The sequence below is a fragment of the Ammodytes marinus genome (genome assembly GCF_949987685.1).
Source record: "Ammodytes marinus genome assembly, chromosome: 5".
NCBI lineage: Eukaryota > Metazoa > Chordata > Actinopteri > Uranoscopiformes > Ammodytidae > Ammodytes > Ammodytes marinus.
In genome coordinates, this window is record NC_137234.1 from 35,125,371 (window position 1) to 35,151,747 (window position 26,377).

At 40.7% G+C, this 26,377-nt stretch overlaps 1 protein-coding gene across 1 annotated transcript in view; it reads left to right on the forward strand.

Moving 5' to 3' along the window:
• Positions 1-6,033: 6,033 nt before the first annotated feature.
• cfdp1 (craniofacial development protein 1) overlaps positions 6,034-26,377 on the forward strand; it is a 42,851-nt gene continuing 22,507 nt past the window's right edge. Inside the window, exons 1-4 of the mRNA XM_080027616.1 lie at positions 6,034-6,341; positions 7,459-7,591; positions 15,991-16,222; positions 23,164-23,264. Of these exons, the coding sequence (XP_079883742.1) occupies positions 6,272-6,341; positions 7,459-7,591; positions 15,991-16,222; positions 23,164-23,264 (536 nt within the window). The 5' untranslated portion in view covers positions 6,034-6,271. The remainder of the gene's footprint in view (positions 6,342-7,458; positions 7,592-15,990; positions 16,223-23,163; positions 23,265-26,377) is intronic.

Genomic DNA, 26,377 nt, shown 5'->3' on the forward strand with positions numbered 1-26,377 from the left:
TCCATTTTGCAAAATAATTACTCTGAACTAACAGCATCTCAACGGGACATTGTAAAGAAGGAAATAAATGATATCTTAAAACAACGCTCTGAATTTTTAATGCATAGAATTAGACAGCGCTACTATTTCCAGGGGTCCAGACCTAGTCACCTTTTAGCCATGAAATTCCGATCTAGTGAGCACTTCGCAGATATCCCATCCATCAAAGCTTCCAAAGGAAACATCTTAACTGAACCTAAGCAAATAAATTAGACTTTCCGCTCCTTTTACTCTCATTTATATCAGTCCGAAATCAAGCTGGATGAAGAAAGGTGCAGCAACTTTCTTGGTCAATTACACTTACCTCAGCTTGCAGCAGGTGACTACTCGTCTACATGACCCGATTTATTTAGAAGAATTAAAATTGGCTGTATTTACAATGCAAAGGAATAAATCCCCAGGGGCCTGTTTCAGGTAGCTGGTTTTGAGGCAACCCAGAGTTTGTTCGCTCTGAGTTGGTGGAAACTCTGGGTTTTCCGTTTCAGGTAGCAGGTTCAGTGCAACCGAGAGTCAGTTACTGCGGCAACATACGCCGTGGGTCTAACCTGCTGGATAGGTGGTTAGACCTACCCTGAGTTTGTTTTCACTTTACGCTGCAGCTCCGACTGAAGAAAGAGTGTCACTGTCACACGCGTCCCTGTACAGTTTGAAGCAAAATCACTCAATAGAAATCTCCATCGGGATGTTTTTATCATTTCCTGATGATTTTACGTTTGACCAATCATTTATCTGATCAGTAGCCTTGTTCTCAGCCCTCGGTCCATTCATATAGGCGGCCACCTTACACATCGTGACATGCTCTACATTCAGATTAATAAACCTATTTGTAGCCTATTGTATGTTTTTTAACGTCTGTGCCACTGAACAGATTTATGTCAGGTGGATTCATGTAACGCTGCGGCTGCACGCGATCGTTGTAGTTCACTTGTGCGATCCTAAAGTCACAGACAAGCCTCGTTAAATAGCCTAATAGGAATATAAAAATGATATAATAATTTAAACTGTGATCACTTGAGGAAAATGGATCTGGTAATAAATCAATCAGGCTCTTCAATGGAAACTGTCACCTAATGTGTCTTGACGTTAATGTAGTTCACTCCCCATTTAAAAGAAGCGACAGTCTGTTCTGTTTACTGCACAGTAGGCTTTAGGCACTGTCAGTAATGCTGTGCCGCGCCAGCTTTATTACTTTACAGCTGATATGCGTAACTTTTTAAGATAGACTATGGCTTCTCATACGGAAGCGAAATGATTATCTTGACAAAAAATGTTTGCTCTGTTTTTTTCTGAATTGCCGAGGAGATTAGATCAGAGTTATGAGACAATATCCCGTTAATTCTTCTCCATAGGCTACCATAAGCTCATTCGTTAATATTTCTAACTCTAGTGGGAGGAGCGGAGATTTCTTTTTTTCTTTTTTGAGAAGTGGAGAAGTGGGAGGATCAATCATTTGTTTCTTCTGTTTCCATGGTGAATCATGTTATCAGCGATCCATTGACGATGGCTTTTATGCACACGCTCCACCCAGAGTGAACACGCTCAGAGTTGATTAACCCAACGCTGATCCACTGTTCTGAAACCGAAAACCCAGAGTTGCTTATCAACCCAGAGTATGTAAAACCAGCTACCTGAAACAGGCCCCAGGTCTGGATGGAATACCACCTGAGTTCTATGTTACATTCTGGAGCAAACTAGGTCCATTACTCTTAGACATGTACCAAGCTGTACTGATAACCAATTCCACCAGCCTGGCTGTGTGGTCATTAAAAAGAATCAATCAATCAATCAAGCCTCTATAGATAAAGGGGGGTTCTCAAGAGATGTAAATATAGCTCTGATTTCATTACTATTAAAGAAAGACAAGGATCCAACCGAATGTCAAAATTATAGGCCTCTCAGTTTGTTGAATTCCGATCTTAAAATTTACGCAAAGGTGTTTGCCCGACGTATTCAGGACTATTTACCAGAACTAGTTAACTGTGATCAGACAGGATTTATAAAATCAAGGCTAGCCGCAGATAATGTAAGACACCTTCTCCATGTAATAGATGCTGCAAGTGTCAAAACTGAACCTGCAGCGGTGCTGTCCCTTGATACTATGAAAGCATTTGACAGACCTGAATGGGCCTTTTTGTGGTCTGTCCTGGAAAAAATGGGTTTTGGTAAAGGTTTTATACATATGGTTAAGGTATTGTATTCTAACCCCTCAGCTCTTGTGCTCACTGGGCAATTATCTTCCACGCTGTTTCCGGTTACTAGATCTTCCCGCCAGGGTTGCCCTTTAAGTCCGGCACTCTTTGCACTTTCTAGAGCTGCAACGATTAATCGATGAATCGATTAGTAATCGATTATAAATCGATTATTAAAATAATCGCCAACTATTTTGATAATCGATTAATCGTTTTGGGTAATTTTTTTATAAAAAAAATCCAAATTCTCTGAGTTCAGCTTCTCAAATGTGAATATTTTCTGGTTTCTTTAATCCTATTATGACAGTAAACTGAAATATCTGTGTGTTTTGGACATAACAATACATTTGAGGACGTCAACATGGGCTTTGGAAAATTGATCAACATTTTTCACCATTTTCTGACATTTTACGGACCAAAACACTAATCGATTAATAATCGATTCAACAGATTAATCGATTATCAAAATAATCGTTAGTTGCAGCCCTAGCACTTTCCCTTGAACCTTTAGCTCAAATGATTCTTCAATCTACTATCCTACAGCCTATCTCTTTTAATTACACTCAACACCATGTAGCATTATATGCTGATGATGTTTTAGTTTTCATGGAAAATCCAACACTTTCTTTGCCTAATCTGCTTTCCATTTGTGAGGAGTTTGGTGGTAATTAGCTGGTCCAAGTCTGCCCTCTTACCATTAAATGAGCCAGCTAAAACACTGCATCTCCAGCTAATGTTCCGATTGTCCAGCACTTTAAGGATCTTGGGATTGATATTTATCCTTCTATAAACCGCATTGTGACACACAATTACTCTGAGGCATGGAACAGAATTAAAGCAGACATAGATAGGTGGATTTGCCTCCCTAATTCTCTTCGTGCCCGTATCTCAATAGTGAAAATGAATATTCTCCCAAGAATTAATTTTGTGAGCTCTATGATCCCCTCTCTCCTCCTGTCAACTTCTGGTCAAAAATCCACTCTAGCATCTCACGGTTTATCTGGAATACAAGACGCCCACGTCTGAAATTAACCACTACACAGAGGAAAAGGGAAGATGGGGATCTTGCAGTGCCAAATTTTTAATTCTATTTTTGGTCATTTACTCTTCGACCAATAACGGTTTGGTGTGACCCTACTGCCTCCGTCTCCTGGCGTAATATTGAAGAAAATATAGTAAGACCATGGAATTTGCAGGATGTCCTCTTTGCTAATATTGCAGACAAGTAATGTCAGTTACGCTTTGGCCCAATTGTTTCCCATCTCATTCGGACTTGGCGTACAGCTGAACGGGGATGTAAGATCTCCTGTAAGTTGCATTCACATTCACCTGTATATAATAACAAGGGTCTGTTAATTGGAGGGAGACCTATCTCACCATCTTATTGGAGTGGCAGTAACATTTGTGAGGACATGGGCTTACGCTCCTTCCAAGATATTCGTGGTGCATTTAACCTACCCGGTTCCTCATTTTTCTTTTATTTACAGCTCAGATCAGCTCTTAAAGCACACGGTGTCCCATGGCAACAACCTTTGCCTACTCATCCAATGTATAAATTGTTTACGGTACTGGGTAAAAACAAGGGTATGGTGTCCAAACTGTATACGTTTTTTTTGGAGGCCTCATATGTTGATTTATCGCTAGACAGAGTATGGAGAAGTGACTACCCAGATCTGGACCCAGATTTTGATTGGAGAGAGGTGTGGGTAAACATAAAGGAGGCTTCTCGTAATCCCGACCATCAACAAATTCACTTTAATTATGCTCATAGGACATATTTAACACCACGCAAACTCTACTGTATGAAGGCCATAAGTGATCCCTCCTATACTTTATGTACTATGAAAACTCCTGGCACTTTCCTTCACATGATATGGGATTGTCCACCAGTGTCACGATTTTGGGCTAAAGTGGCATCTATAATATGGGAAGCCTCCTCACTCCCTTGTCGTCAGACACTGGGTCCTCACCTTTTTGGATGTGATTTATCTTGAACTTTCAACTGCTCGGATTAATAAGGCCACTGAGACCAATTTAAACAACTAGCACTCTGCCGCTAATTCTGTGAAATAATTTTTAAAGTGACCCCTTTCCTGTAATGTTGCTTAAGTAAACCAACAGAATCTCCCTGGTGTCTGTGTGTGCGTGCGTGTGTGTGCGTGCGTGTGTGTGTGTGTGTGTGTGTGTGTGTGTGTGTGTGTGTGTGTGTGTGTGTTTAGGTTGGTGTCTTTCTGTTTTGGTTGTTTGTTTTGACATGTTAGGGATGTATTTTTTTTAGTTTTTTTACAATGACTGTGGCTTGTAACCTTTGAGATATTTCCCTAGCTGTCTTTATTCTAATTTCTATCCTATTGTTGTTTTTTTATTTCTTATTGTCTTTTTCTTTTATCTATACACTTCTATGTATCTATTTGCAAGTATGGGTACTAGATAAGTGTATTTTTCTGTATATTATTATTTAAAAAAGATGTCGTACTTTTGTCTGTTAATCTGTATTTTTGAAATAAAATTAAAAATTTGATCACAAAAAAAAATATATTGTTGTTTCATATGGTTATATAATATGAAGCCCTACGGCAATTCCACATTATGTGGCTTGTAGTCTACGATGTGAAACATCATTTTTACTGTATATTTGCTGCTGGACGTGCGGCTCGTGAGAAGAACAGGCTCAAACTGACACTCAGCTGATTAAGCTGTGTATCAGCTGGGAGTCAGTTCGGCGCAGTTCAGCTCCAAACTGACACGGGGATAGTATTGACGGTCCCGTACATGGGAAGCAAAATAAAAACACACACTTCTTGCGCAACGTGAACCTGTTGGCACTGTGCGGGAGATGCTCCCCTCTCCTTCATCTGGTCGCTGAACACATTCAGTATTTTTACGCGTCCTCTCGATCAAATGTAATATATTGTTCTGGGCTCCCGGTCAAACCACAATTTATCGTCCTATAATGGCGACAATAACACTTTCCCATAATGTAAACACGGCATGTGTGAATACACCCTAAGTGACATCTTGACTGTTTTTTAGAGTTGGGTTTAGATCTATCATCACCTTTTGGGTTCCTGGACATGCTGTGGTTGGAGGGAATGAGCAGGTGGATCAGATTGTGAAACAGAGTTTGAGTAGAGAAGTAGATGTTTATATATCAAAGGGGAGAGTGGAGTTGAGAGAGAGAATTAAAGAGAGCTAAATGAAGGAATGGCAGAGTGGGTGGGAAAAAGAAAACAGGGGTAGACACTATTTCTCTTAAAAACCTCAGGTTGGTAAAAAATGTACCTGCAGTTTTCGGTCCCGTAGGGATTCAGTAAAAGTGTGTAGATTAAGGCTGGGTCACTGTGGGCTAAATCACTTTTTATTTATTATTGGAAAACACATGTCGGGTTTATGTGAGTGTGGGAGTGCTGAGACAGTGAAACGTGTTTTTCTAGAGTGTAGAAAATATAGAACAGAAAGATATGTTTTATTGACAGGATGTTAGGTCTTGGAGTTGATGCTTTTTCTATTTTTTTCTTTGTTAAGGCACAGTGAGAACCAACAACTGATCTCAAAGGCAGTTCTGCAGTTCCTACGCAGTACAGGACTGTATCGAAACATCTAGTTAGACGGCTGACCTGTGGAGGGCAGTAATACGCTAAACAGCGTCTACACTGCCCTGTGGAGGGCAGTAATACGCTAAACAGCGTCTACACCTACCTATATATCTATGGTCTACACTGCCGGAACTGTACAAGAAGAAGAAGAGCTTGCCTTCGTTGACGCCGGAAGTCACATTGGTTCGTTTCCTCTGGTTTCCCCATGGGTTCCCCTCATCTCCAAACCAGCTATAATCACAATAGAAGCCCGTTCACAAGTTTACACTTCCCACACTCAATACATCTGTATCTTTTGACGTTACAGAACTGTAAAGCACGTGCATAGTTTCCCGTTGTAGCCAGTCAGGTAATGCTCGAACGTAGTTTACGCGGTAGCCTAAATCAGCGGGTAGGAAACAAATCAGCTACACTTGCTTCACTGTTGGGCTGAAGCTTTTCTTCAAAATGATTTCCTATTCTGATTACGACTCTGATGGATACTCGTCTAATGAAGACGCAGACTACGTCCCGTCAGGTGAGGACTGGGTTAGTGCTCGTAACTACTACAGGACACATAGCATAGCCTTAGGGGTTGTGGTTGTTATATTATGTAATATATCTGTATGTAATATTATTATTTGTGTTTGGACCTAACCTTTGTCCTTTGTAATACTGCTGCTCTATGTGCCTTCAATTGCCCCCTGGGGACGAATAAAGTATTTTTTCATTTGAATTTGAATATGTTGTAGGAATAAGTCACAGTAACTATCATTCACACATGTTCCCTGACTAGGCTACATGGCGCGCTGCCTGCTGTTGAGACTGTGTGCTCTTATCAAATAAAAATAATAAAATTTTAATAAAATCATATTGCTTCTTGGCAATTGAGTGTTCTGCTCATTTCGGCTAGAATTGTATTAATCAAGCAGCATTTATTTGAACACATTTTCAATTTTTTCGATTAGTTACACAGTGTCCTCCACTTGTGTCAGATTAACTTCTCCTTGATCACTGTCTTCACACAATCATAACCTGTGGTAAATTCATAATGTGGTCTGGTCAGATGTATGCATTGTTTGGTGTTACAGCACGTGGAGCCCGACTTGGCCATTGTGAGAAAGGCTACATTAGATGCAGATACTAGCAATGTATAGTTATATCGACACTGGTCTTGCCACTTTTTTAGGTTCACCTGTACAATCTATTCAATACAGCATCTCTGGTGTTCTTCTGACCATAATGTCTGCCTTCAAACCTTTTTAATGCTTAGTTTTTTGGTAACTAACATTGTCAGAGAAATGTGTATATTACTGTCACTGATGTCATAGTTCCAGATGGTGGTGTAGTGGACTGCATCATATTGAGAGGAAATGTGTTGTCCTCTCTTTACATTGTAGGCCTACATACAGGATGGAGGCACAATACAATTTACAGTTATTATTGCAGTCATCACTTAACTAACTATAAGCTCAATGCTAACACTGTAAACACTTCTATGAGCGTGTCAGAAAGACCCTCAACATAAGCATCTTAGACGAAGACTGAACTAGAGCAGTTGAATTGGATTGCAATAGATTATATGGATATTGTTCCTAATGAAGTGCACCTTTTATTGACATTGTTCTCTGTCTCCCTGCTGTGTATGTCCTCAGATGATAACCTGAGTGAGGATGATATTAATGAGTGTGTGAAGGAAGAGGCTCTGAACACAGACCATGACACACCACACCTGGACCAGGGCATCAAGAAGAAGAAGAAGAAGAAACAACAGGACATTGGCATGAGGTGAGACAGTCAACCACTGACAGGAGCAAACCTCTGGGAGCCTGTAAAGAGTTTGAGCATGTTCAGTGCATGTACAGTGGAGGAAATAAGTATTCGATCCCTCACCGATTTGTAAGTTTGCCCACTTACGAAGAAATGAGCGGTCTATAATTTTAATTTTCAGTTCAGTGTTTCCCCTAGAATTTTTTTTAGGCCCGGTGGTAAAAGCTGATAAAGAGTATGCGCGCTGCGTGCATACCAAATTTCTAGTAGAAATTGACCACAACTAACCGTTATGTCTTTTGACAGCCCGTTACCAGTGATGCCGGTAAAGGCCAGGACACACCAGCCCGATAATCGCCGTCGTCAAAAAAAAAGACGAATCTGTTTGGTGTGTGCCGTGACGTCGGCCGACGTAGAGGTCGTCGGGCTTGTTTTGAGCCTGTCGGCCGCCGATTGAACATGTTCAATCGGCGGCCGACCGTCTTTCATTTGGAGCAATTTGATTGGTGGAGGGCTAGCGAATCAGTGAAGCCCGGAAGTGAGGCGGGTAGCACAAACAGCTAACAACAGCTAGCCATCGTTTTAATGTGTTTGTTCATTTCGTTTTGCGAGTACTCACATGCATCAACCCTTGTTGACTGCTCGACACCATGCTCGACACTCTCTGCTAAAAATTGTGCTCTTATGGTCCATAAATATAAATACGTATTTCTATCTATGTTTATGCTCTAGAGAGCTGTCCCATCATTTCCGGCTTTCGTATTTTTTCGGGCCACAATACAGATTAGCGCCGCCTGCTGTTGTGGAGACATTACAAGCGCGGGACGTACGGAAAATAAGCAGTCGTCTCGGTGTGTTTTTGGGCCGCGACGGAAAGACTGGAGCTTCCTGAAACGGCGACTCCAGTTTTTGGGTAGTCGGAACGTGTCGGACTGGTGTGTCCTGGCCTTACCACGTTACTTAGTAACGCGTTACCGGCATCGGACCTCTTTTTTCAGTAACGAGTAATCAAACGCGTTACTAGCTCCAAACCAGTAATCAGATTAAAGTTACTCATCAAAGTCACTGTGCGTTACTTTTTCTGTCATTTTTCTTAGTAAAACATTTTACATAACTGCACAAATGACGATTTAATGTAAATAAATGTGTGCGCATGTGTCTAAAACGCTCCAACTGCTCCTCTCGTCTTTTTGGTAGCGCCCCTCGTGTCTGACATGCAGTGTGAGTGTGTGTGCGTGTGCGTGCGTGCGTGCGTGCATGTGTGTGCAGCAGCATTACGGCCGAGTCTAAGCTGAACTGTGGCGCAAAACAAACGTTTTCCCCCCCATGAAATATAGCGTCTGCTATGGGGATATTTAGGATTCGGGTACGGTGACGTTGAAGAGATAAAAGTGTTTAAGTGTTTATGGGCGACTGTGGCTCAGGTGGTTAAGCGGGTTGGCCAATGATCCAAGGGTTGGTCTATATTTTGTGTTTCCCTCAGGACTTTTTGAGACTGTTGGGTGAGAATGGACCTTCTAGTGGGGTCTTGGGGCATGCCCCTGCGGAAGAAAACCTTTAAAGTTAAATGCATCAATCTGGTGCAATTACTAAATACTTTGAGAAGCTAAATCTGATTTTATATCTTTTGTTCTGTAAACAGCTGTCATATATGTCCTGTCTAAAACAATTTTCTGGAATGATTTGGAGACACAAGCCATATAAACTATTGAAGAAAAACACATGGATATGAAAATAAAATACAATAAACACTAAGACCCAATATAGACAGGTATGTCCTGTCTAGTATTAATTTCTGGAATAATCTGGATCATGAAGCATTTTCTTTAATTTATCAAATATTAATTTAAAATAAGAGATCGTCAGGTGTGCCGTGGGAAATGATCTAATATCACCTTATTAAACATTGTCGGTGTCTTTGTGTGAGGAAATGGGAGCGAAACATAAAGTCTTATTGCTCCACACGGAGGTCCGGTGGCTGTCGCGCGGCAAAGTGCTGGCCCATGTGTATGAGCTGCGAGAGGAACTTAAAGTTTTTCTGACAAACGAAAGGTCCGATTACTCAAAGCTGCTTGCAAGTGATGAGTGGTGTACAATGCTGCAGGGCTCCAGACTGCGATCAAATGCTCACATTTTGCGACCATTTTTTGAGACAGTGCGAGTAGCCTATACTTTTTTAAACTAGGGAAATTTGCCGACACATTTTTTCTTTATTATTATTATTACATCCATTATTAGTGCTTTGTGTTTGAGAGAGAGAGCAGTCCGCGACTGATCAGTGAAGTGATCAACAGTGCGGATCACGTGACCAACTCTCATCTCAGTGTCCTGCTGTCGTCAAGTCTTTAAAGGTCCCATATTATGCAAAACACACTTTTTAAATGTGTTGGAACATAACTATGGGTCCACGGTGTGCCTAGGGACTGCCAAAGTTTTAAAAAAAATAAAAAATCTCTCCTTTCCTCACCCTCCCCCTTTCTGAAAACCTCCCCTGTCAGAATTCTCGCCGACTGTAACGTCACATTAGTAACCAGAAACTTCCACCGTGCAGTAGTCTATGATAACCCCACCCCCCCATTTCTTATTGGTCCACGGCCCCGAGATCCTCTGGAAAATATTCCGAGCGACAGCCATGTTGTTTTCACCGCTAAGCGACAAGATGCCCGTAGTACAGCAAAGCATGCTGAATGTTACATACACCAACACAGAATGCTTTTGCTTATACCCCACTAATTTATCTTAACCACAGCAGTCTATTAATGCCTTGTTTTTAATAACACAACGGATAGGAAGCTACTTGTGCTTTTTTTTAAACGGTGAAACTAAAAGAATAGTTTTTATTGGTATTTTTGCCTGACTGGTGTATAGCTATTAGCTTTGGGACAAGCAACCAGCTTTTGCTCATAACAAGCTATTTATATTCCCCACAGCAGTCTGACAATGCCTCGTTTTTAGCAAGACAAAGCATAGGAAGGTAATAGAGTCGAAGTCTAACTTTGAAGCTAATTTTTTCACAGATTTTAGTGATATTTTTAGCCGTTAGCTTCCGAGCTAGCTTCGGGAAAAGCATTGATCTTTTGCTCATAACAAGCTGTTTATATTCCCCACAGCAGTCTGACAATGCCTCGTTTTTAGCCAGACAAAGTATTGAAAGGTAATGGAGTCGAAGTCTAACTTTGAAGCTAATTTTTTCACTGATTTTAGTGATATTTTTAGCTGTTTGCTTCCAAGCTAGCTTCGGGAAAAGCATTGATCTTTTGCTGCATTTTTATTGTGGACATGCCGTTTCCATTAGCTTGTGGCTGTCAGTGCATCTGTATGAACATAGTCTTTCATGTAGACAAGGATCGGTCATGTCAAACTGTTCAAAGTGCGGCTGAGCTCCTGCGTTACTAGCACTAGACATGGTTCTTCTCAGGGTAAACCTAACCGTGGTAACATGCAGTACAGGCACGGCAAGCTATGGACCTATGGGCAGACGCCAATGGCTTCGCTTCAGGACAGGGGCGGGGGGAGCTCATAGATTGTATACACCGTGTTCCAAATTATTATGCAAATTGGTTTGAAGTGTCATAAACATGTAATGTTTTGTTTTTCAATTAAACTCATGTATGGTACTGTGTCTCAGGGCGCTTTGGATCATTTAAATCAATCTCATACACCTGTGATAATTTGTTTGCCATAGTGAGCCCAATCAAAGGAAATCTACTTAAGAAGGACGTTCCACATTATTAAGCAGGCCACATGTTTCAAGCAATATGGGAAAGAAAAAGGATCTCTCTGCTGCCGAAAAGCGTCAAATAGTGCAATACCTTGGACAAGGTATGAAAACAATAGATATTTCAAAGAAACTGAAGCGTGATCATCGTACTGTGAAGAGATTTTGTGGCTGATTCAGAGCACAGACGGGAAGAGGAAGATTGCTGCCAGACAAATTCATTGGATTAGGAGAGCAGCTGCTAAAATTCCATTACAAAGCAGCAGACAGGTGTTTGAAGCCGCTGGTGCCGCTGGAGTACCGCGAACCTCAAGGTGTAGGATCCTCCAGAGGTTTGCAGCTGTGCATAAACCTATTATTCGGCCACCCCTAAACAATGCTCACAAGCAGAAACGGTTGCACTGGGCTCAGAAATAATCCCATTGAGTCTTCGGACTCAATGGGATTTACCTGTATAAATAAAGGTTAAAAAAAAAAAAAAAAAAAAAAAAAAAAAAAATACATGAAGACTAATTTTCAAACAGTCTTGTTTACCGATGAGTGCTGTGCAGCCCTGGATGGTCCAGATGGATGGAGTAGTGGATGGTTGGTGAATGGCCACCATGTCCCAACAAGGCTGCGATGTCAGCAAGGAGGTGGCGGAGTCATGTTTTGGGACGGAATCATGGGGAGAGAGCTGGTAGGTCCCTTTCGGGTCCCTGACGGTGTGTAAATGACCTCGGCAAAGTATGTTGAGTTTCTGACTGACCACTTTCTTCCGTGGTACAAAAAGAAGAACCGTGCCTTCCGTAGTAAAATCATCTTCATGAATTACAATGCACCATCTCATGCAAAGAATACCTCTGTGTCATTGGCTGCTATGGGCATAAAAGGAGAGAACCTCATGGTATGGCCCCAATCTTCCCCTGACCTCAACCCTTTTGAGAACCTCTGGAGCAAAAGATCTATGAGGTTGGGAGGCAGTTCACATCAAAACAGCAGTTATGGGAGGCTATTCTGGCATCCTGCAAAGATATTCAAGCAGAAACTCTCCAAAAACTCACAAGTTCAATGGATGCAAGAATTGTGAAGGTAATATGAAAGAGGGGGTCCTATGTTGACATGTAACTTGGCCTGTTAAGATGTTTTTGATTGAAATAGCTTTTGATTTCACTAAATATGACCTCCACATTCTGCAAATTCAACAAATGACCATTTTTAGTTATTTACAACCTATAAAATGTTTTGAAACTCTGTTGTGCATAATAATTTGGAACGGTGCATTTTGAGTTTTTTATTTTTGAAAAAATACTGTTATTGGGAGGTTTGTTCAATAAAATTTGAATCATACTCTAACGGTTGATGACTTGAAAATTATACTGACTGTCATTTGCATTGACTATTTAGGAAAATCTGAGAAAAATATCATTTGCATAATAATTTGGAACGCAGTGTATTTACGAGGGGAGCTGCAGCTCGGTTTCAAAAATAGGCCATCGTGAGATTAGCTGAAAATCAGGGTATAGAGGCATACTACAATAAATGATCTGAACGGTTTTTTCAGCAAACAACTAAAGAAAAACGTATTGGGGACCTCTAAGACCATATAATATTGACAGAAAAGTGTATAATATGAGACCTTTAACATGTTGCCAACTGGTGACTTTTTCCACTATATTTGCCGACTCTCCGCCATAGCGCTAAGGCTAGTTAAAGACCAGAGACACATCTTGCAACTTTTCTTTTAATACCGCACTCACCAGAGCCGAGTACTAGCAACGGCTGCTGTCTCCTCCTCCTCACCGCTGACAGCCCTCACTCACACGGTGTGTGTTTCTGATAACAGCCCCCTGCTACCTGCAGCAGCCAGCAGCTAGACAACACCGTGTCGCTCTGAGCAAGAGCTGCCAGGTGACGTTTGAAAACACGTAAATAGTTTTATAGGTCCACATTCAATTGGCGACTGCATATCTATAAAAAAAAAAGCTAACCTTGTAGTTATGGCAACTAACAAAGTTTTTAAAGTTAGTTTGTAAATATGTAAAGAGGCCTAGGTAATTTGTATAGGCCTACTACCTGGTCAGCATGTTCTATTCATTTAGCCTCTTTCAGAATTGCATATTATGCAAATTAGTTGATTATGTCATCTAGCAACGAATTTTGGGCCAATAACTATTTTCCTTATAGAGGAGTCAGCAGAGATAGAGAAGGAAAGCCACAGGGCTCAGGTGTAGAAGGGGTTGTGGTGAAAATGGGTAAAAATCCCAGTCTTTCTACCATTCCTGCAAGGATATCAATTTTGTGTTCATCGAAACAGGCCCAGGTTTCACACTAAGTGAGTATAAATACATTTAGAAACTATATTATTAACTATATGTATTATGTGTACTGTGTTAGATTGTCATTTTGTGTCATTTTGGTTGGTGGTGTGCCCCAGGATTTTGTAAATGTAAAAAATGTGCCGCGGCTCAAAAAAGGTTGAAAATCACTGACCTAGGCTACACATCATGATTAGCCTATCAATCAAAATGTGTGCAAAATAAGCCAAATTTTGTATTCTGACAATTATATTTCATGTAGTCAGTTCTCAATTTAAAACTAAAATAAAGTAGCTTTGGAAATACAAAAAATAAAGCTTGTAGGGCTACAATAGCCTGCTGTTTTCAAGATAACTTGCTGCACTGTCTCAGCTGTTGATACAGATTGGTTGCCACGGCCACGTAGCAACTTTAACTTTCTAAGTTTTGCTCAGCACTTTTTCCTGTTCAACTCCGAGTCCTAAATATCTCCAGTGTATGCCATGGACCTACTGTATAAAGGAAGGTTCTTTCTCGTCAGTTTCCCTGTTTGACATGTGCGCTCCGATTGCACTCGGGCAGCTGTTGGCCTGGCGGGGGGTCCCGTTGGCCTGGCGGGAGGTTTAAACCTGCAGTTTGTAGAATTTTGGGTTTTATTTCCTAGCAGATTTTGTAGAAAGTAATTATAATATCCATTAAAACTGCAAGCAGTGATGAACGGGCCCTCGCCCTCTCGTGCTGGACGCTGGAAGCGCGGAAGTGTCCGCGACGCGCTCGATACGGACGCCATGACGACCTCAGGCCTGGGCTCTTACCAGGCGGGTGAAGTTTGGAGCGCATGGGACAGTGCAGAGCGAAATTACAGCGAGTTCCTGTTTCGTGGCAATGATGCCGAGAAACTACGAAGGCCACGGATCCGATAGAACCGGCTTCCCGTGTTATCATTGTCTCTAGACCTCCCTGAGCTGCTCTGAGGTTGATTTGATCAAGTGTGTAGGATGTGGAGGTAAATAAGTAGCATGCAATATTTACTTGACCCAGCAGTTGGCGCTCTCACTTTATATGAATATTAGCGTGCAGGCTTCCTCAGGCCTTGGGTCTCATTGACCATAAGAAATCTGGAGAAGATGAGACAGAGTATGGTGGAGTTAGGGCAACTTCCTGTTTTTTTGGCGAATATTGCTAAAAAGAACACATCCTGTTGATTGTGGGGCGGGGCGTCAAGAGGCTTTTTTGTTTGTACTGGGATTGTACATTGCTGTATTAAATTGTGTGGTTCTAAGTACAACATAGCCTGAGTTATGATCAATCAAAGGGTTCATGACGTGCGTTTTTGATGTTTTTTGGCGAATCAGGCGCCGGTGCTGCAAGACGGTTATTCCGGAAAAATCGAGCTTTCGGGTATATCATCTTCCATGTCGGAGGACATACCCTATCATGTTTTTTTTGCACAAAAAGTTGTTATGTGTGCACTTTACTCTGCAATCCTGCAGAGTAATGTGGAGTTATGACATATGACGGATGTTTGGAGAATATTGGCCTCCATCTCGTCATAGTTATTCGTAATCAAACACATTTTTTTTGGTGTATATTCCATGACTTATGAGTGTCCCTAGAGTTTTCGTTTTGCTAAATATGTTCCTGCTAGGAGTTATTAATTTTTGAACATTGTGATGATTTTCGAGTCAGAAATTCACATATTTCACATTTAAAGACTTCCTGTTGATTTTGGGGCGGGGCTTCAAGAGGCTTTTTTGTGGGGCCTGCAAAGATACATTTGGGTTTGAAATTTGGTGCAGCTAGGTATAACACAGCCTGAGTTATGATGAATTAAAGTTTCATGAGGTGCGTATTTATGCCAACTTTGACCACCAATAGATCCCTGGTACTGTGAGAATTTTGAAATATTTCCGCAATTTAACATCGGGCAAGGGTCTTTTGTATTTGAGAAGTGGTTTGACGTCCCTGGCGTAAAAACTCTAGGACTAGTTCGTCGAAATGCGAAATTATGGTTTTGGCGGTTTTAGGCACTAAATCCAACATGGCCGACTTCCTGTTGATTTTGGCCAATGACATACAATTGCATTTATGTGCGCCTTCGGCCATTACATACTGTCCTGAAATGTCAGGATTCTAACCTGTTCAATAATTTTTTTTTTTTATAATTGATCCAAACCAATTGCAAGGTTGGGCTAGATTATGGCCAAAATCTTAATCAGGATTATTTTGATTGATATTGTTATCATGATTATTCATTGATTTAAGAAAATTCTGCATTTTTAACTTTTAACACTGTTTTTTCTTTTAACACAATGACTTTTGACTTAAACTGAAAAACAAGTATAATGCAAATTAATAATTGAGAATGTTTTGGAGAAAAATATTATGAAACAAAATTGTTTATCCTTCTAATTGCTCTCCAGGAAGAGAAAGAAGGGAGTTCTGACAGTAGAGTGTGGGGAGGAGGAGGAGAAGGCTGGAGATGAAGCAGCAGCAGCCCAGGCTCCTCATGAAGAGATGGAGAGAGTCAACAAAGGAGCAGGGGATGAAAGACTGAAGAAGAAATCTGATGACCTGTGGGCCAGTTTCCTGTCTGACGTGGGCTCCAGACCCAAAGACTCTACAGCAGCCTCACAGACAGCCAGCACAGAGCAGGTAAAGGTCTTCTCTACACACTTGTATTAATGAGATGGACAAACACTGTCTGGAAACCATATACACTGCCTGGCCCAAAAAAAGTCTCTAGCACACTCTTATATTTCATTGAACAACCTTTAGCTTTGATTATGGAACACACATACAGTTGCTGAACCTAGACCTGACCAACTGAAGCAACCCCAGATCCTACTGTACACTGCCACACAGGCTTGTACAGTAGGCACTAGGCATGATGGGAGCATCACTTCATCCACCTCTCTTCTTACCCTGATGCACCCATCACTCTGGAACAGGGTCAATCTGGTCTCATCAGACCACACAACCTTCTTCCATTGCACTGGGTGAAGTCGTTATGCTCCTTGGCAAAGTGAAGCCTTTTTTACTTTTTCGCCCCTCTGATAAGTGGTTTTCTTAAGGCCACACATCTGTATACTCCATATAGGTCATAAGGTGAACCAGGAAAAAGTGTCTAGAAAGTGATTTTTGTTCCCACGTCTGGGCACTACTCTTTTTTTGCATTTTTGCGTAGACAATGCCACTGTGGACATTGGGTTAAAAGTTCTCCTCAAAATATCCTGCAGTTTTTTTTAAGAGCCATATGCCTCGTTTCCACCGAGTAGAGCGGGTCGGATCGGAGCGGTTCGGTCCGGGTAGTTTGGCTTTTCATTTGCCAAAAGTTGGGTAGGGTACGGTTTAAGCGCACCTAACCGCTCTGAGCCGCTCCAAATCTCAGTACTCCTCCGTAGGGGTACTAGCCGCCTGAAAGGGTGCCGAAAATGCAGAGCTACACACTGCCGTCATTTGATTGGCCGAAAGAATCATTTCCGCCATGTGTAGTCACCTCGGCAAGAGTCTTGTGTTTTGGCGAAAATGTGAGCACAGCACTGTTTATTGTGTGGTGTTTTTCCTCGTCAATAAATTAATCAGTTGGCTACACTGTGTCCCACTGCGTAGCTGCCGCAGCCAGCACTGTTCGCTCACTGTCTCTATGAGTTGCACCGAGCCGTCTCTGTGTGTTTACGCCATAGCCTAGATAGTAGTAAATACACGCTCACAACAACACGGTTGGAATAAATAAAAAAGCGGCTGGTTTGACCGAGCAAAAACGAGAGACCGCTGGCTTGACCACAGTTGGTCGAAAGAATAATTTCCGCCTTGTGTAGTCACCTCGGCTAGAGTGAAGAGAGTCAACGTGTTTTGGCGAAAATGTGAGCGCGGCACTGTTTATTGTGTGGTGTTTTTCCTCGTCATTAAATGAATTAGTTGGCTACACTGTGTCCCACTGCTACGATGTCACGAAGCTGCCGCAGCCAGCGCTGTTCGCTCACTGTCTCTATCAGTTGCACCGAGCCGTCTCTGTGCTCTCAACAACACAGGGGGAATAAATAAAGAAGCGGCTGGTTTGACCATGCAAAAACAAGAGACCGCTGGCTTGACCACAGTTGTTCCACAGCCCGATAGTTTGACCCACATTCTGGCGGCGGCTATCGCAGTCCAGCCTAAACCCCGCCCCACCAGTAAGGGTAGGGTCATAAACCCCGCCCTACCAGTAAGGGTAGGGTCGGCGGTGGAAACAACACCGAGATTCTTAAAAGTGGGCTGTCCCGCTCTGAGCCGCTCCGACCCGACCCGCTCTACTCGGTGGAAACGAGGCAATACATGTATAAAAATGGGAATTACAAAAAAACGAAAATCTTATGGAGCTGGTTTTTCTTGTAAATGTATTTACATTCATTCTGGAAACAGAATCTCTCTCACAAATTGACATTAATACATATACCTAACATTTGAGACAAGTATTTTTGCATCAGTATACTTTCATTTGAATTTAAACCATGAAATATACAAAACAAAAAGAAAACGCTTCAAAATAAGTGAATAGCAACCTGTACAATTGAACATGCACATGGTACATTTTGCTAAACAATTGTGTTTTATACATTAAACATTTCAATAGATACTGTGTTATAAGAGGAAGGTAAAAATTACAATAAAATAAAGAACACTTTGGCCCAAAATGGCTGACATCAATCAAAATATCGAATTATGCCGAAAAATGGATAATACAACAAATGGCATTACGGTTCAGAATCTGTACACAATATGGTATACAACAATATTTACCTGAACAAAACAAGGTGTTGATGTCACAGCAGGTCTTGTGTACAGCATGTTTTGATCCCATGGTTAATAGAGGATAAATTCATGAACGTGGTAATATTACACATTCAACCTGCTCTTATAACTTGAAATGTCATCTTTTTATGTTTTTTTAAGATGTTTCATGAATTGTGTCCTTGTCTATGGCCTTTAAAACTAATAACAACAGAAAATGTATCACAGTTCCTTCGTTTCCATCTTTGCTCTTCAGGCCTATAAGGATGAAATTCACGCATCATCTGTAAAAAAGTAAAAATTTATAATTTCAAGGTAGAAGAACAGAATGAAAGTATAATATTACCACATTCATGTATTTAACCTCAATTGACCATGGGATCAAAACGTGCTGTTTTTATGGATTTACATTGAGCAGTCTTACTCTATGTGAATTTCAGTTTATTTGTTTGGATCATAGATAGTATATAAATCTGGATACACACAGGGAGACACACACATACACTTATTGCGAAAAACACATATATACTAGGGCTGTCAAGCGATTAAAAAAATGAATCTAATTAATTACAGGCTCTGTGATTAATTAACAAAAAACAGTTCACGTCAGTCAGATGTTGCGCTTGCCGGGGCAGTGAAACACCAGCTAGGGAAAGTCCAGGGTCAACCTTCTCTTCAATTGATCCTGCCAGCAGCCTGCAACATAAGAATACAGGGAAAGATGAGCACAAGGGTGTAAATAAAAATTAATTTAGTTTAAATATACTATCAAAGCCTTTTTATGTATTTCAATTATTTATTATATTATATATTGCCAGACGGAAACAGGAAGAAGACACTAGTTTGTCTTTATTTCTCACCCTAAAATAGAATTCCACCACATTTATATTTGACCTGAAACACTCTTTACATTCATATTCAGCTACGCATGTAAGAGTAAAATGTAGTATTGAATAAAAACAAACTCACTCCCATGCTTTTTTGGCTGCATAATTTATTTGTTGTTAAACATTTTCTAACTGCATATTCTTAATTTTACCAGCTCAGTCTGTAGTGGAGAAAACGGGTGGGTGTTTGATCCGCTGTTTAATTATCCTTTTAGTTTACATGCACAGCATACAAAACCAGGGAAAAGAACAATAGTCTGCTAAAGCATGTATTCCACTTGTCATGATCTGCCATTACGACCGGCGAATCGTGGCAGTTAATTAGCGTGCATAAATTATAATGCACTGCAAGGGTGGTCATAAATAAGAAAAGACATGCGCTCCAGCTGACTGACGTCACCGCCGCTATTACTACCCCTCATCGGCTGTAACAGAAACACAAATCTTACTAACAATTTAAGGAAATAATAATCACTGTCCCTTATTAACTTGTGGGCATTTTCTTCATCTGCTTCGTTTTATCTTTTTCCACACCTTGAAAATACACTAACGGTAGATAAGTGGCATAATCAAATCAACAAGTGTAAAACAACATGTTCGTTCCGATATTATAGGCTACCCTCCGGTTCCGTCATTTAGGGCTATACATAAAAATAATCAATCAAATGTCTGTTTGAGGTAAGAGTAGCTACGTTTCATTTATAATTCGGGAAACAAACTCCCTGGAACTCTCATTTGTAAGTTAGCTCCCCCATTCCGGACATAATTGATTGGCGGACACCTGTGTCAAACGTAGGGCTGAGCCAACGTCGATGCAGACTCGATGATCGAGGGCTTTATCACCCACTTACACTCGAGGCTCGATGGTTTGGGACGACACTCAATATGGCGGGCCCTCCCCGCGAACGCGCAAACGGAGGGATAGTGGATAGGGTTAGGGTGTAAGGGGTGGATCTAGATTGGGCCAAATAGTCCCGACTTTAAACACTAATTACAAAAATATTGCAGGATATCAAGAGGAGAACTTTTTTTTTCTCATTCTAAACCAATATATCTTTTTAAAGAACCAAAAATGATTTAGTGCCCAGACATGGGAACGAGATGAAACGAAAAACGGGTTCACCTTATGGCCTAATATCCCGTTTGTTCACTTCGCATTAGGGGTGTGCACGTGTACAAGTGAACATGTGTAACCGCAAACCGGTTAGTAAATCATAACCATTTAGGAAAAATCAATAAACGAAAACCTTTTTTATATATATATGTATATACTGTCCGGGCTCCAGTCACAGCATTGGAAGAGTGTTGAGAGATAACCTAAAGACTATTTACCTAGTTGACGTGAACTACCCTCGTAAGTAGCCTCAGTGCAATACAATAGGGGTGTGAACGGTTACAAAAAATTGTAAACGGTTACACGACCCCTTTTTTTTCGTGTACACGGTTAACCGTGACGTCATTGTCCTCGTGCCCCCGCCGTCTTGTAGGCGCGCGCGCGCACACACACACACACACACACATACGCGTTCGTTCGCCTGTAAACACACAATTGACATGAACTACGCTCGTTTACACACCTCTTATAATAGGTCCATGGTACACACACACACACGTTCGCCGTCATAATCGCGCTTCATTCATTTCCTGATTAATATAGCCTATCGCTTTCTACATGTCCACGTTAAATGCATGTTGAACAGGTGTTATAAAGTTCGGGCTACTTACGAGCGTAGTTCACGTCAACCGGGTAACTTTAATCTTTAGGTTATCTTTCATCACTCTTCCATGGCTGTGAGTCGAGTCCCAGCATGGCGACTCCCCGTGTGTGTGTGTGTGTGTGTGTGTGTGCGCCGATTCACACACTCACTCACACACACTCGCCGAGGGACAGACAGATTCTCGGCAGACTAGCTTTTATCCTCCCCAATTAGTTTATTAGTGATGTAAAATCAATAAACGCGTGTCTCCAGAACATATTTAAAAACTTTAAAATTCAAAAAAAAAAAAAAAAAAAAAACGGTTTTCGTTTATTGATTTTTCCTAAACGGTTATGATTTACTAAACGGTTACACGTGTACACGTGTACACGTGCACACCCCTACAATACAACCTTCAAAAGTAAAAAGCCCAAACTTTACAATACCTTGTTCAACCTGCATAAACATGGACACGTAGAAAGCCGATAATGACGGCGAGCAAATGACAGACGAACAAATGCGCGCGCGTGTGTGCATGTGTGCGCCTTGCCTAAAAGACAAATGTGTGTGTGGGGGGTATAATATCATCAAACTTTGCCAGTTGATATCTTACATTAAAGCAATGATTTTTTTGTATTTCCATTTTTCAGAAATATTTGAATAAAAATGCAAATGTGGAAATATCCTACTAAATATGTATACATTTGCATCTCTTTAAAAACCAAGAATATGGTTGGATAAAACCTGAGTTAAATTCTTTATTTCTTTTTTCTAGCATATTATTGTCCAAAGTTTTTACTGAACAGATTTAACAGACCTTTTTTCAAAAATGAAAATGTTCTGCATATCGTTAATCAGAAAATGCACAACATATGAACAAATCCTTCTCTAATAACCTCCAGAATAGTACTGAGAATGATAATGAAAAGGTTAGTTGATGTGAGTGCTTTAGAAGTTGAGATTTTTGGTTCAGAGTAATGGAAAAGAAAAAAACTAAAAACTAATGTTGGGTTAATGGCCGTTGTAAAGATGGTTGTATAGGTAAATATACTGACACACACAAACAATGATTAGTAAAATAAACACCTTTATGTTCATTTTGGACCTGTGATTATACTAATATCAAAGAAGACATAAGCAAAATAGACAAATATATCAAAATTGACCAGTAGGGGAGAACGGGGTAAGTAGGCACACTTTTTACTCTAGTGAGAATTGCTCATCACCAAAACATCTGTCAATAGCCATTCCTACATTAAATTGAAGCTTAAGGTGTTGGCTAGAAATGTGTGTCTCTCTTTTTTTCCAACTTATTGTAATGAAGAAGTAATTTACCATCAAAGACACTCTGACACATTGTGACAACCAACCCCATCAAGGGGTCGGTTGTCACACACTATGGGGTTGTTTGTCACAATGTTATCTTAATGGGAAAAATCTTAAAAAGAAGGCAAGGAGGCAGGACCAAATTTGAATGTTTAATTGCATTGTCAAGTTGACAAATAGGCCTACATAACGTTCTGTAGCCTTGGCAGCTGGTCTAGTTTGGGATGCACTGGGTTGTTTTGATTTTGTTGCCCTTTTTTCTTTTGCTTGCTAGCTGCCTTTTCCTGCTCTATTCTTTCCTTCTCTGGGGTGTCAGTGAGGATACAGCTTGACAATTTCTTTCGTTATTGGGTTCCTTTTCTGGCTGCAGCCTTGAGATAACATGTGACAACCAACCCCCCAAAAAATTTGACGACCAACCCCAACTTGAATTTCTTGCTAGCATCAAGGCCAACAACCATCTGACAACTAATTAGCTTGCTAACCACAATCTAAACTATAGTTTACCCTTCACACTTTCTGAGGGTAACAAGTGTTTTGTTATAAACCCATTGTGTGAAAGCCTAGAAGAAAAATACTGAGAAGCAAAATATTTTGAATTTGACATGAAAAACACAAAACATCCTCTCACCTGAAATGCAGCAGTCTAACTCCAAGGAAGTCTATGTATGTGACCTCTGATCCCAATTCTGGACCTTTTTTATATCAACATTTCAGAGCTAGCGCGCTCTGGTGGCGAGATATAACGAATGTGACATCCAACCCATGTGACAAATTACCCCGTTCTCCCCTACTTGAAAAATTTACATTTTTGCCTGCGGTGTCTGGCTTCAAAGATGAAACATTTAGTTGTGTGTGTATGTGTGTCCTCTTTGTCTGTCCCTTCCACTGAGTATTGTGTTTTGATCCTCAGGGTAAAGAGGAGGGAACTCCGTCGAGTAAAGAAAGCAAAGCCCCTCAACCTGCTACTGTCACCATCACTAAAGTCTTTGACTTCGCGGGAGAAGAAGTTAGGTAATATGCCTATGAATAATCCTCACAGTTTCACACATTTGGACATTCTTTAAAAAGAGTTAAGTTTATTTTATTTGTTTAAAGAAGGGAAACGCAAGCACATTGATAGTTAGATTAAATGGCATTAAAATTAAAATCATTTCTACAAGCAATTAATATACCAGCCTTTTCAGACATTTTGACTTCCTGTAAACAGTTGTTTTCCTTATTACACAGTTTTGTATGAAGGGAAACACAATGGAATGAACTTGAGATAGTTCAATTCAATTCAAATTCAAATAATTTTGACAAGCAAATAATATACCAGAATTGGGGCGCCCTTAGCTCAGCTGGTAGGGCGTCCCCCCCCAAGGGCCTCGGCCAGCAGCGGACCCGGGTTCGATTCCAGCCCGCGGTCATTCTCGGCATGTAACTCCCCTCTCTGCCCCATTTCAACTCTGTCTCTACACTATCAATAAAGAAAAAAAAATCTTAAAAAAATAATAATAGGGGAGAACGGGGTAAGTAGGCACACTTTTTACTCTACTGAGAATTGCTTATCACCTAAACATCTTTCAATAGTCATTCCTACATTAAATTGAAGCTTAAGGTGTTGGCTTGAAATGTGTATCCCTCAGTTTTTCTATCTTATTGTAATAAAGAAGAAATTAATCATTAAAGACACCCTTACACATTGTGACAACCAACCCCATCAAGGGGTCGGTTGTCAAACACTATGGGGTTGTTTGTCACAATGTTATCTTAATGGGAATAATCTTAAAAAGAAGGCAAGAAAGTAGAACTAAATTTGAAAGTTTAATTGCATTGTCAAGTTGACAAATAGGCCTACATAACTTACTGTAGCCTTGGCAGCTGGTCTAGTTTGGGATGCACTGGGTTGTTTTGATTTGGTTGCCCTTTTTTCTTTTGCATGCTAGCTGCCTTTTCCTGCTCTATTATTTCCTTCTCTGGGGTGTCAGTGAGGATACAGCTTGACAATTTTTTTCGTTATTGGGTTCCTTTTCTGGCTGCAGCCTTGAGATAACATGTGACAACCAACCCCCCAAAAAATGTGACGCCCAACCCCAACTTGAATTTCTTGCTAGCATCAAGGCCAACAACCATCTGACAACTAATCAGCTTGCTAACCACAATCTAAACTATAGTTTACCCTTCACACTTTGTATGGCTAAGTGTTTTGTTATAAACCCATTGTGTAAAAGCCTAGAAGAAAAATACTGAGGAGCTAAATATTTTCAATTTGACATGAAAAACACAAACAGTCGTCTCACCTCAAATTCAGCAGTCTAACTCCAAGGAAGACTATGTAGGTGACCTCTGATCCCAATTCTGGATATTTACATACCAAAATTTCACAGACAGCGCCTTCTGGTTCCGAGATATAACGATTGTGACAACCAACCCGTGTGACAAATCTAGAAAACCGTGGAAGAAATTGGAAATGTGACCACATATTTAAGAAGAGCCATCCATTTGACTCATCCTGTAAAGAAGGGAGACACAAGGAATAAGATATAAGCACATTTAAGCTCAAAAAACTGTGTTTTGCCTTTCAAAGTAAAATTTCCATGATCAAGGTTTTTTGATTATTGTGTCCAGGGGTGGACTGGCCATCTGGCATACCGGGCATCGTTCCGGTGGGCCGGCAGGCATTTTGGACCGGGCCGGGTCCATTTATAAAAAAAAAAAAAAAAAAAAAAAAAAAATTAAAAATCCTTTTTTTTTTTTTTTTTTTTTTTTTTTATGGACCCTCGGCTGTGTGACTTGGCCGGGCCGAGGGCCCTTCCCTCTCGGGAGTGCCATGGACATATAATTGTGCGTGCAGGCTGTCAACTTCACCTGAAAGTTAAATAAAACTTTGTCCCAGGCCATTACTCATTATCATTGGTTCTAGGCTGGGCCTGGCCCAATCACACACACAGCAGAGGGCCGCCCATTCAGAGGCTGCATTAAATTGTATTATCATGCATTCAACTTCTACTCCGTAATTATGAGCATCTGACGATGGTCAGTTACGTTCAGGGCCGTCGGACTGCGGACAGGCTTGGGGGGCCCAAGGCAGAGGGGGGCTGCACCCAAAAAAATATATATATTTTTTTTTTTTTATTTTTTTTTTTACTGGCTCAATATAGGCCCCTGATCTTTGAAGGCCCAGAAAAACGTTATTTAGGGAAAAAAAAGATTTCATGGGCCTTTCATTCGTCAGTACATTTATGTTATTTTTTAAATAACATTGTTCGGGGCTACGAAGATCAGGAGCCTATATTGGGCCATTAAAAAATACAAACAAAGGAAAAAAATTCCCGAAGCTGACTGGATTTTTTAAACATGTACATTTCTTCTTTCTGCTTTTTGGTCATCTGTGTCTATACATTATTCCAGCAAATAATAGCCTACTAAATAGCTTACATAGGAAACAGTTGATTTATCCTTAGTTTTCTCTTCAAAGTGCACCAGATTGATGAATTTTACTTTAACATTTGAAAAAAATCTTCCGGGGGAGCATTCCCCCGGACCCCCCTAGAAGGTCCAGGGTCCACGACACAGTCTCCCAAATTCCTGTGAGAAACACTGTGTGTGTGCATGATTATTAAGAGTCATTAGACCAGGGGTTGTGTTCAAGTATGCGTAATGATTTGGTCATTCATCAATAGAAACATTGTGTTGTTATCTGGCTCAGAGAGTGACCAGTCACTCATACGTTTTGGACTATAGACAAACATAGCTTTTACATGTTTGTATTGTAAGACTGCCTCTCAGAGGGCCCATCAGGACTTCCTGTATAGGGGCCCAGAATTTGGAGCAACGCCCCTGCCTCCACATATCGTATAAATAATCATGGTGGGCTGCCATGGCCAAAAATGCCAGGGCTGAATTTTTGTCCCAGTCCACCCCTGATTGTGTCTGAACAATTATAGACACGTTTGAAAACATTTGACACATGTTTTAGTGCTTCAGTATGCTACACTTTGAGTCTATAGAGTTAGCACGATGTCAGCCCTAAATTGCTGCATCATGCTTATTATCCAAATTTCTGGGATTGGGGTGATTTGTGCCAAAGGGCCTTGGTGAGTTATAAGTAAGTAAGTAAGTAAAATGTATTTATAAAAGCA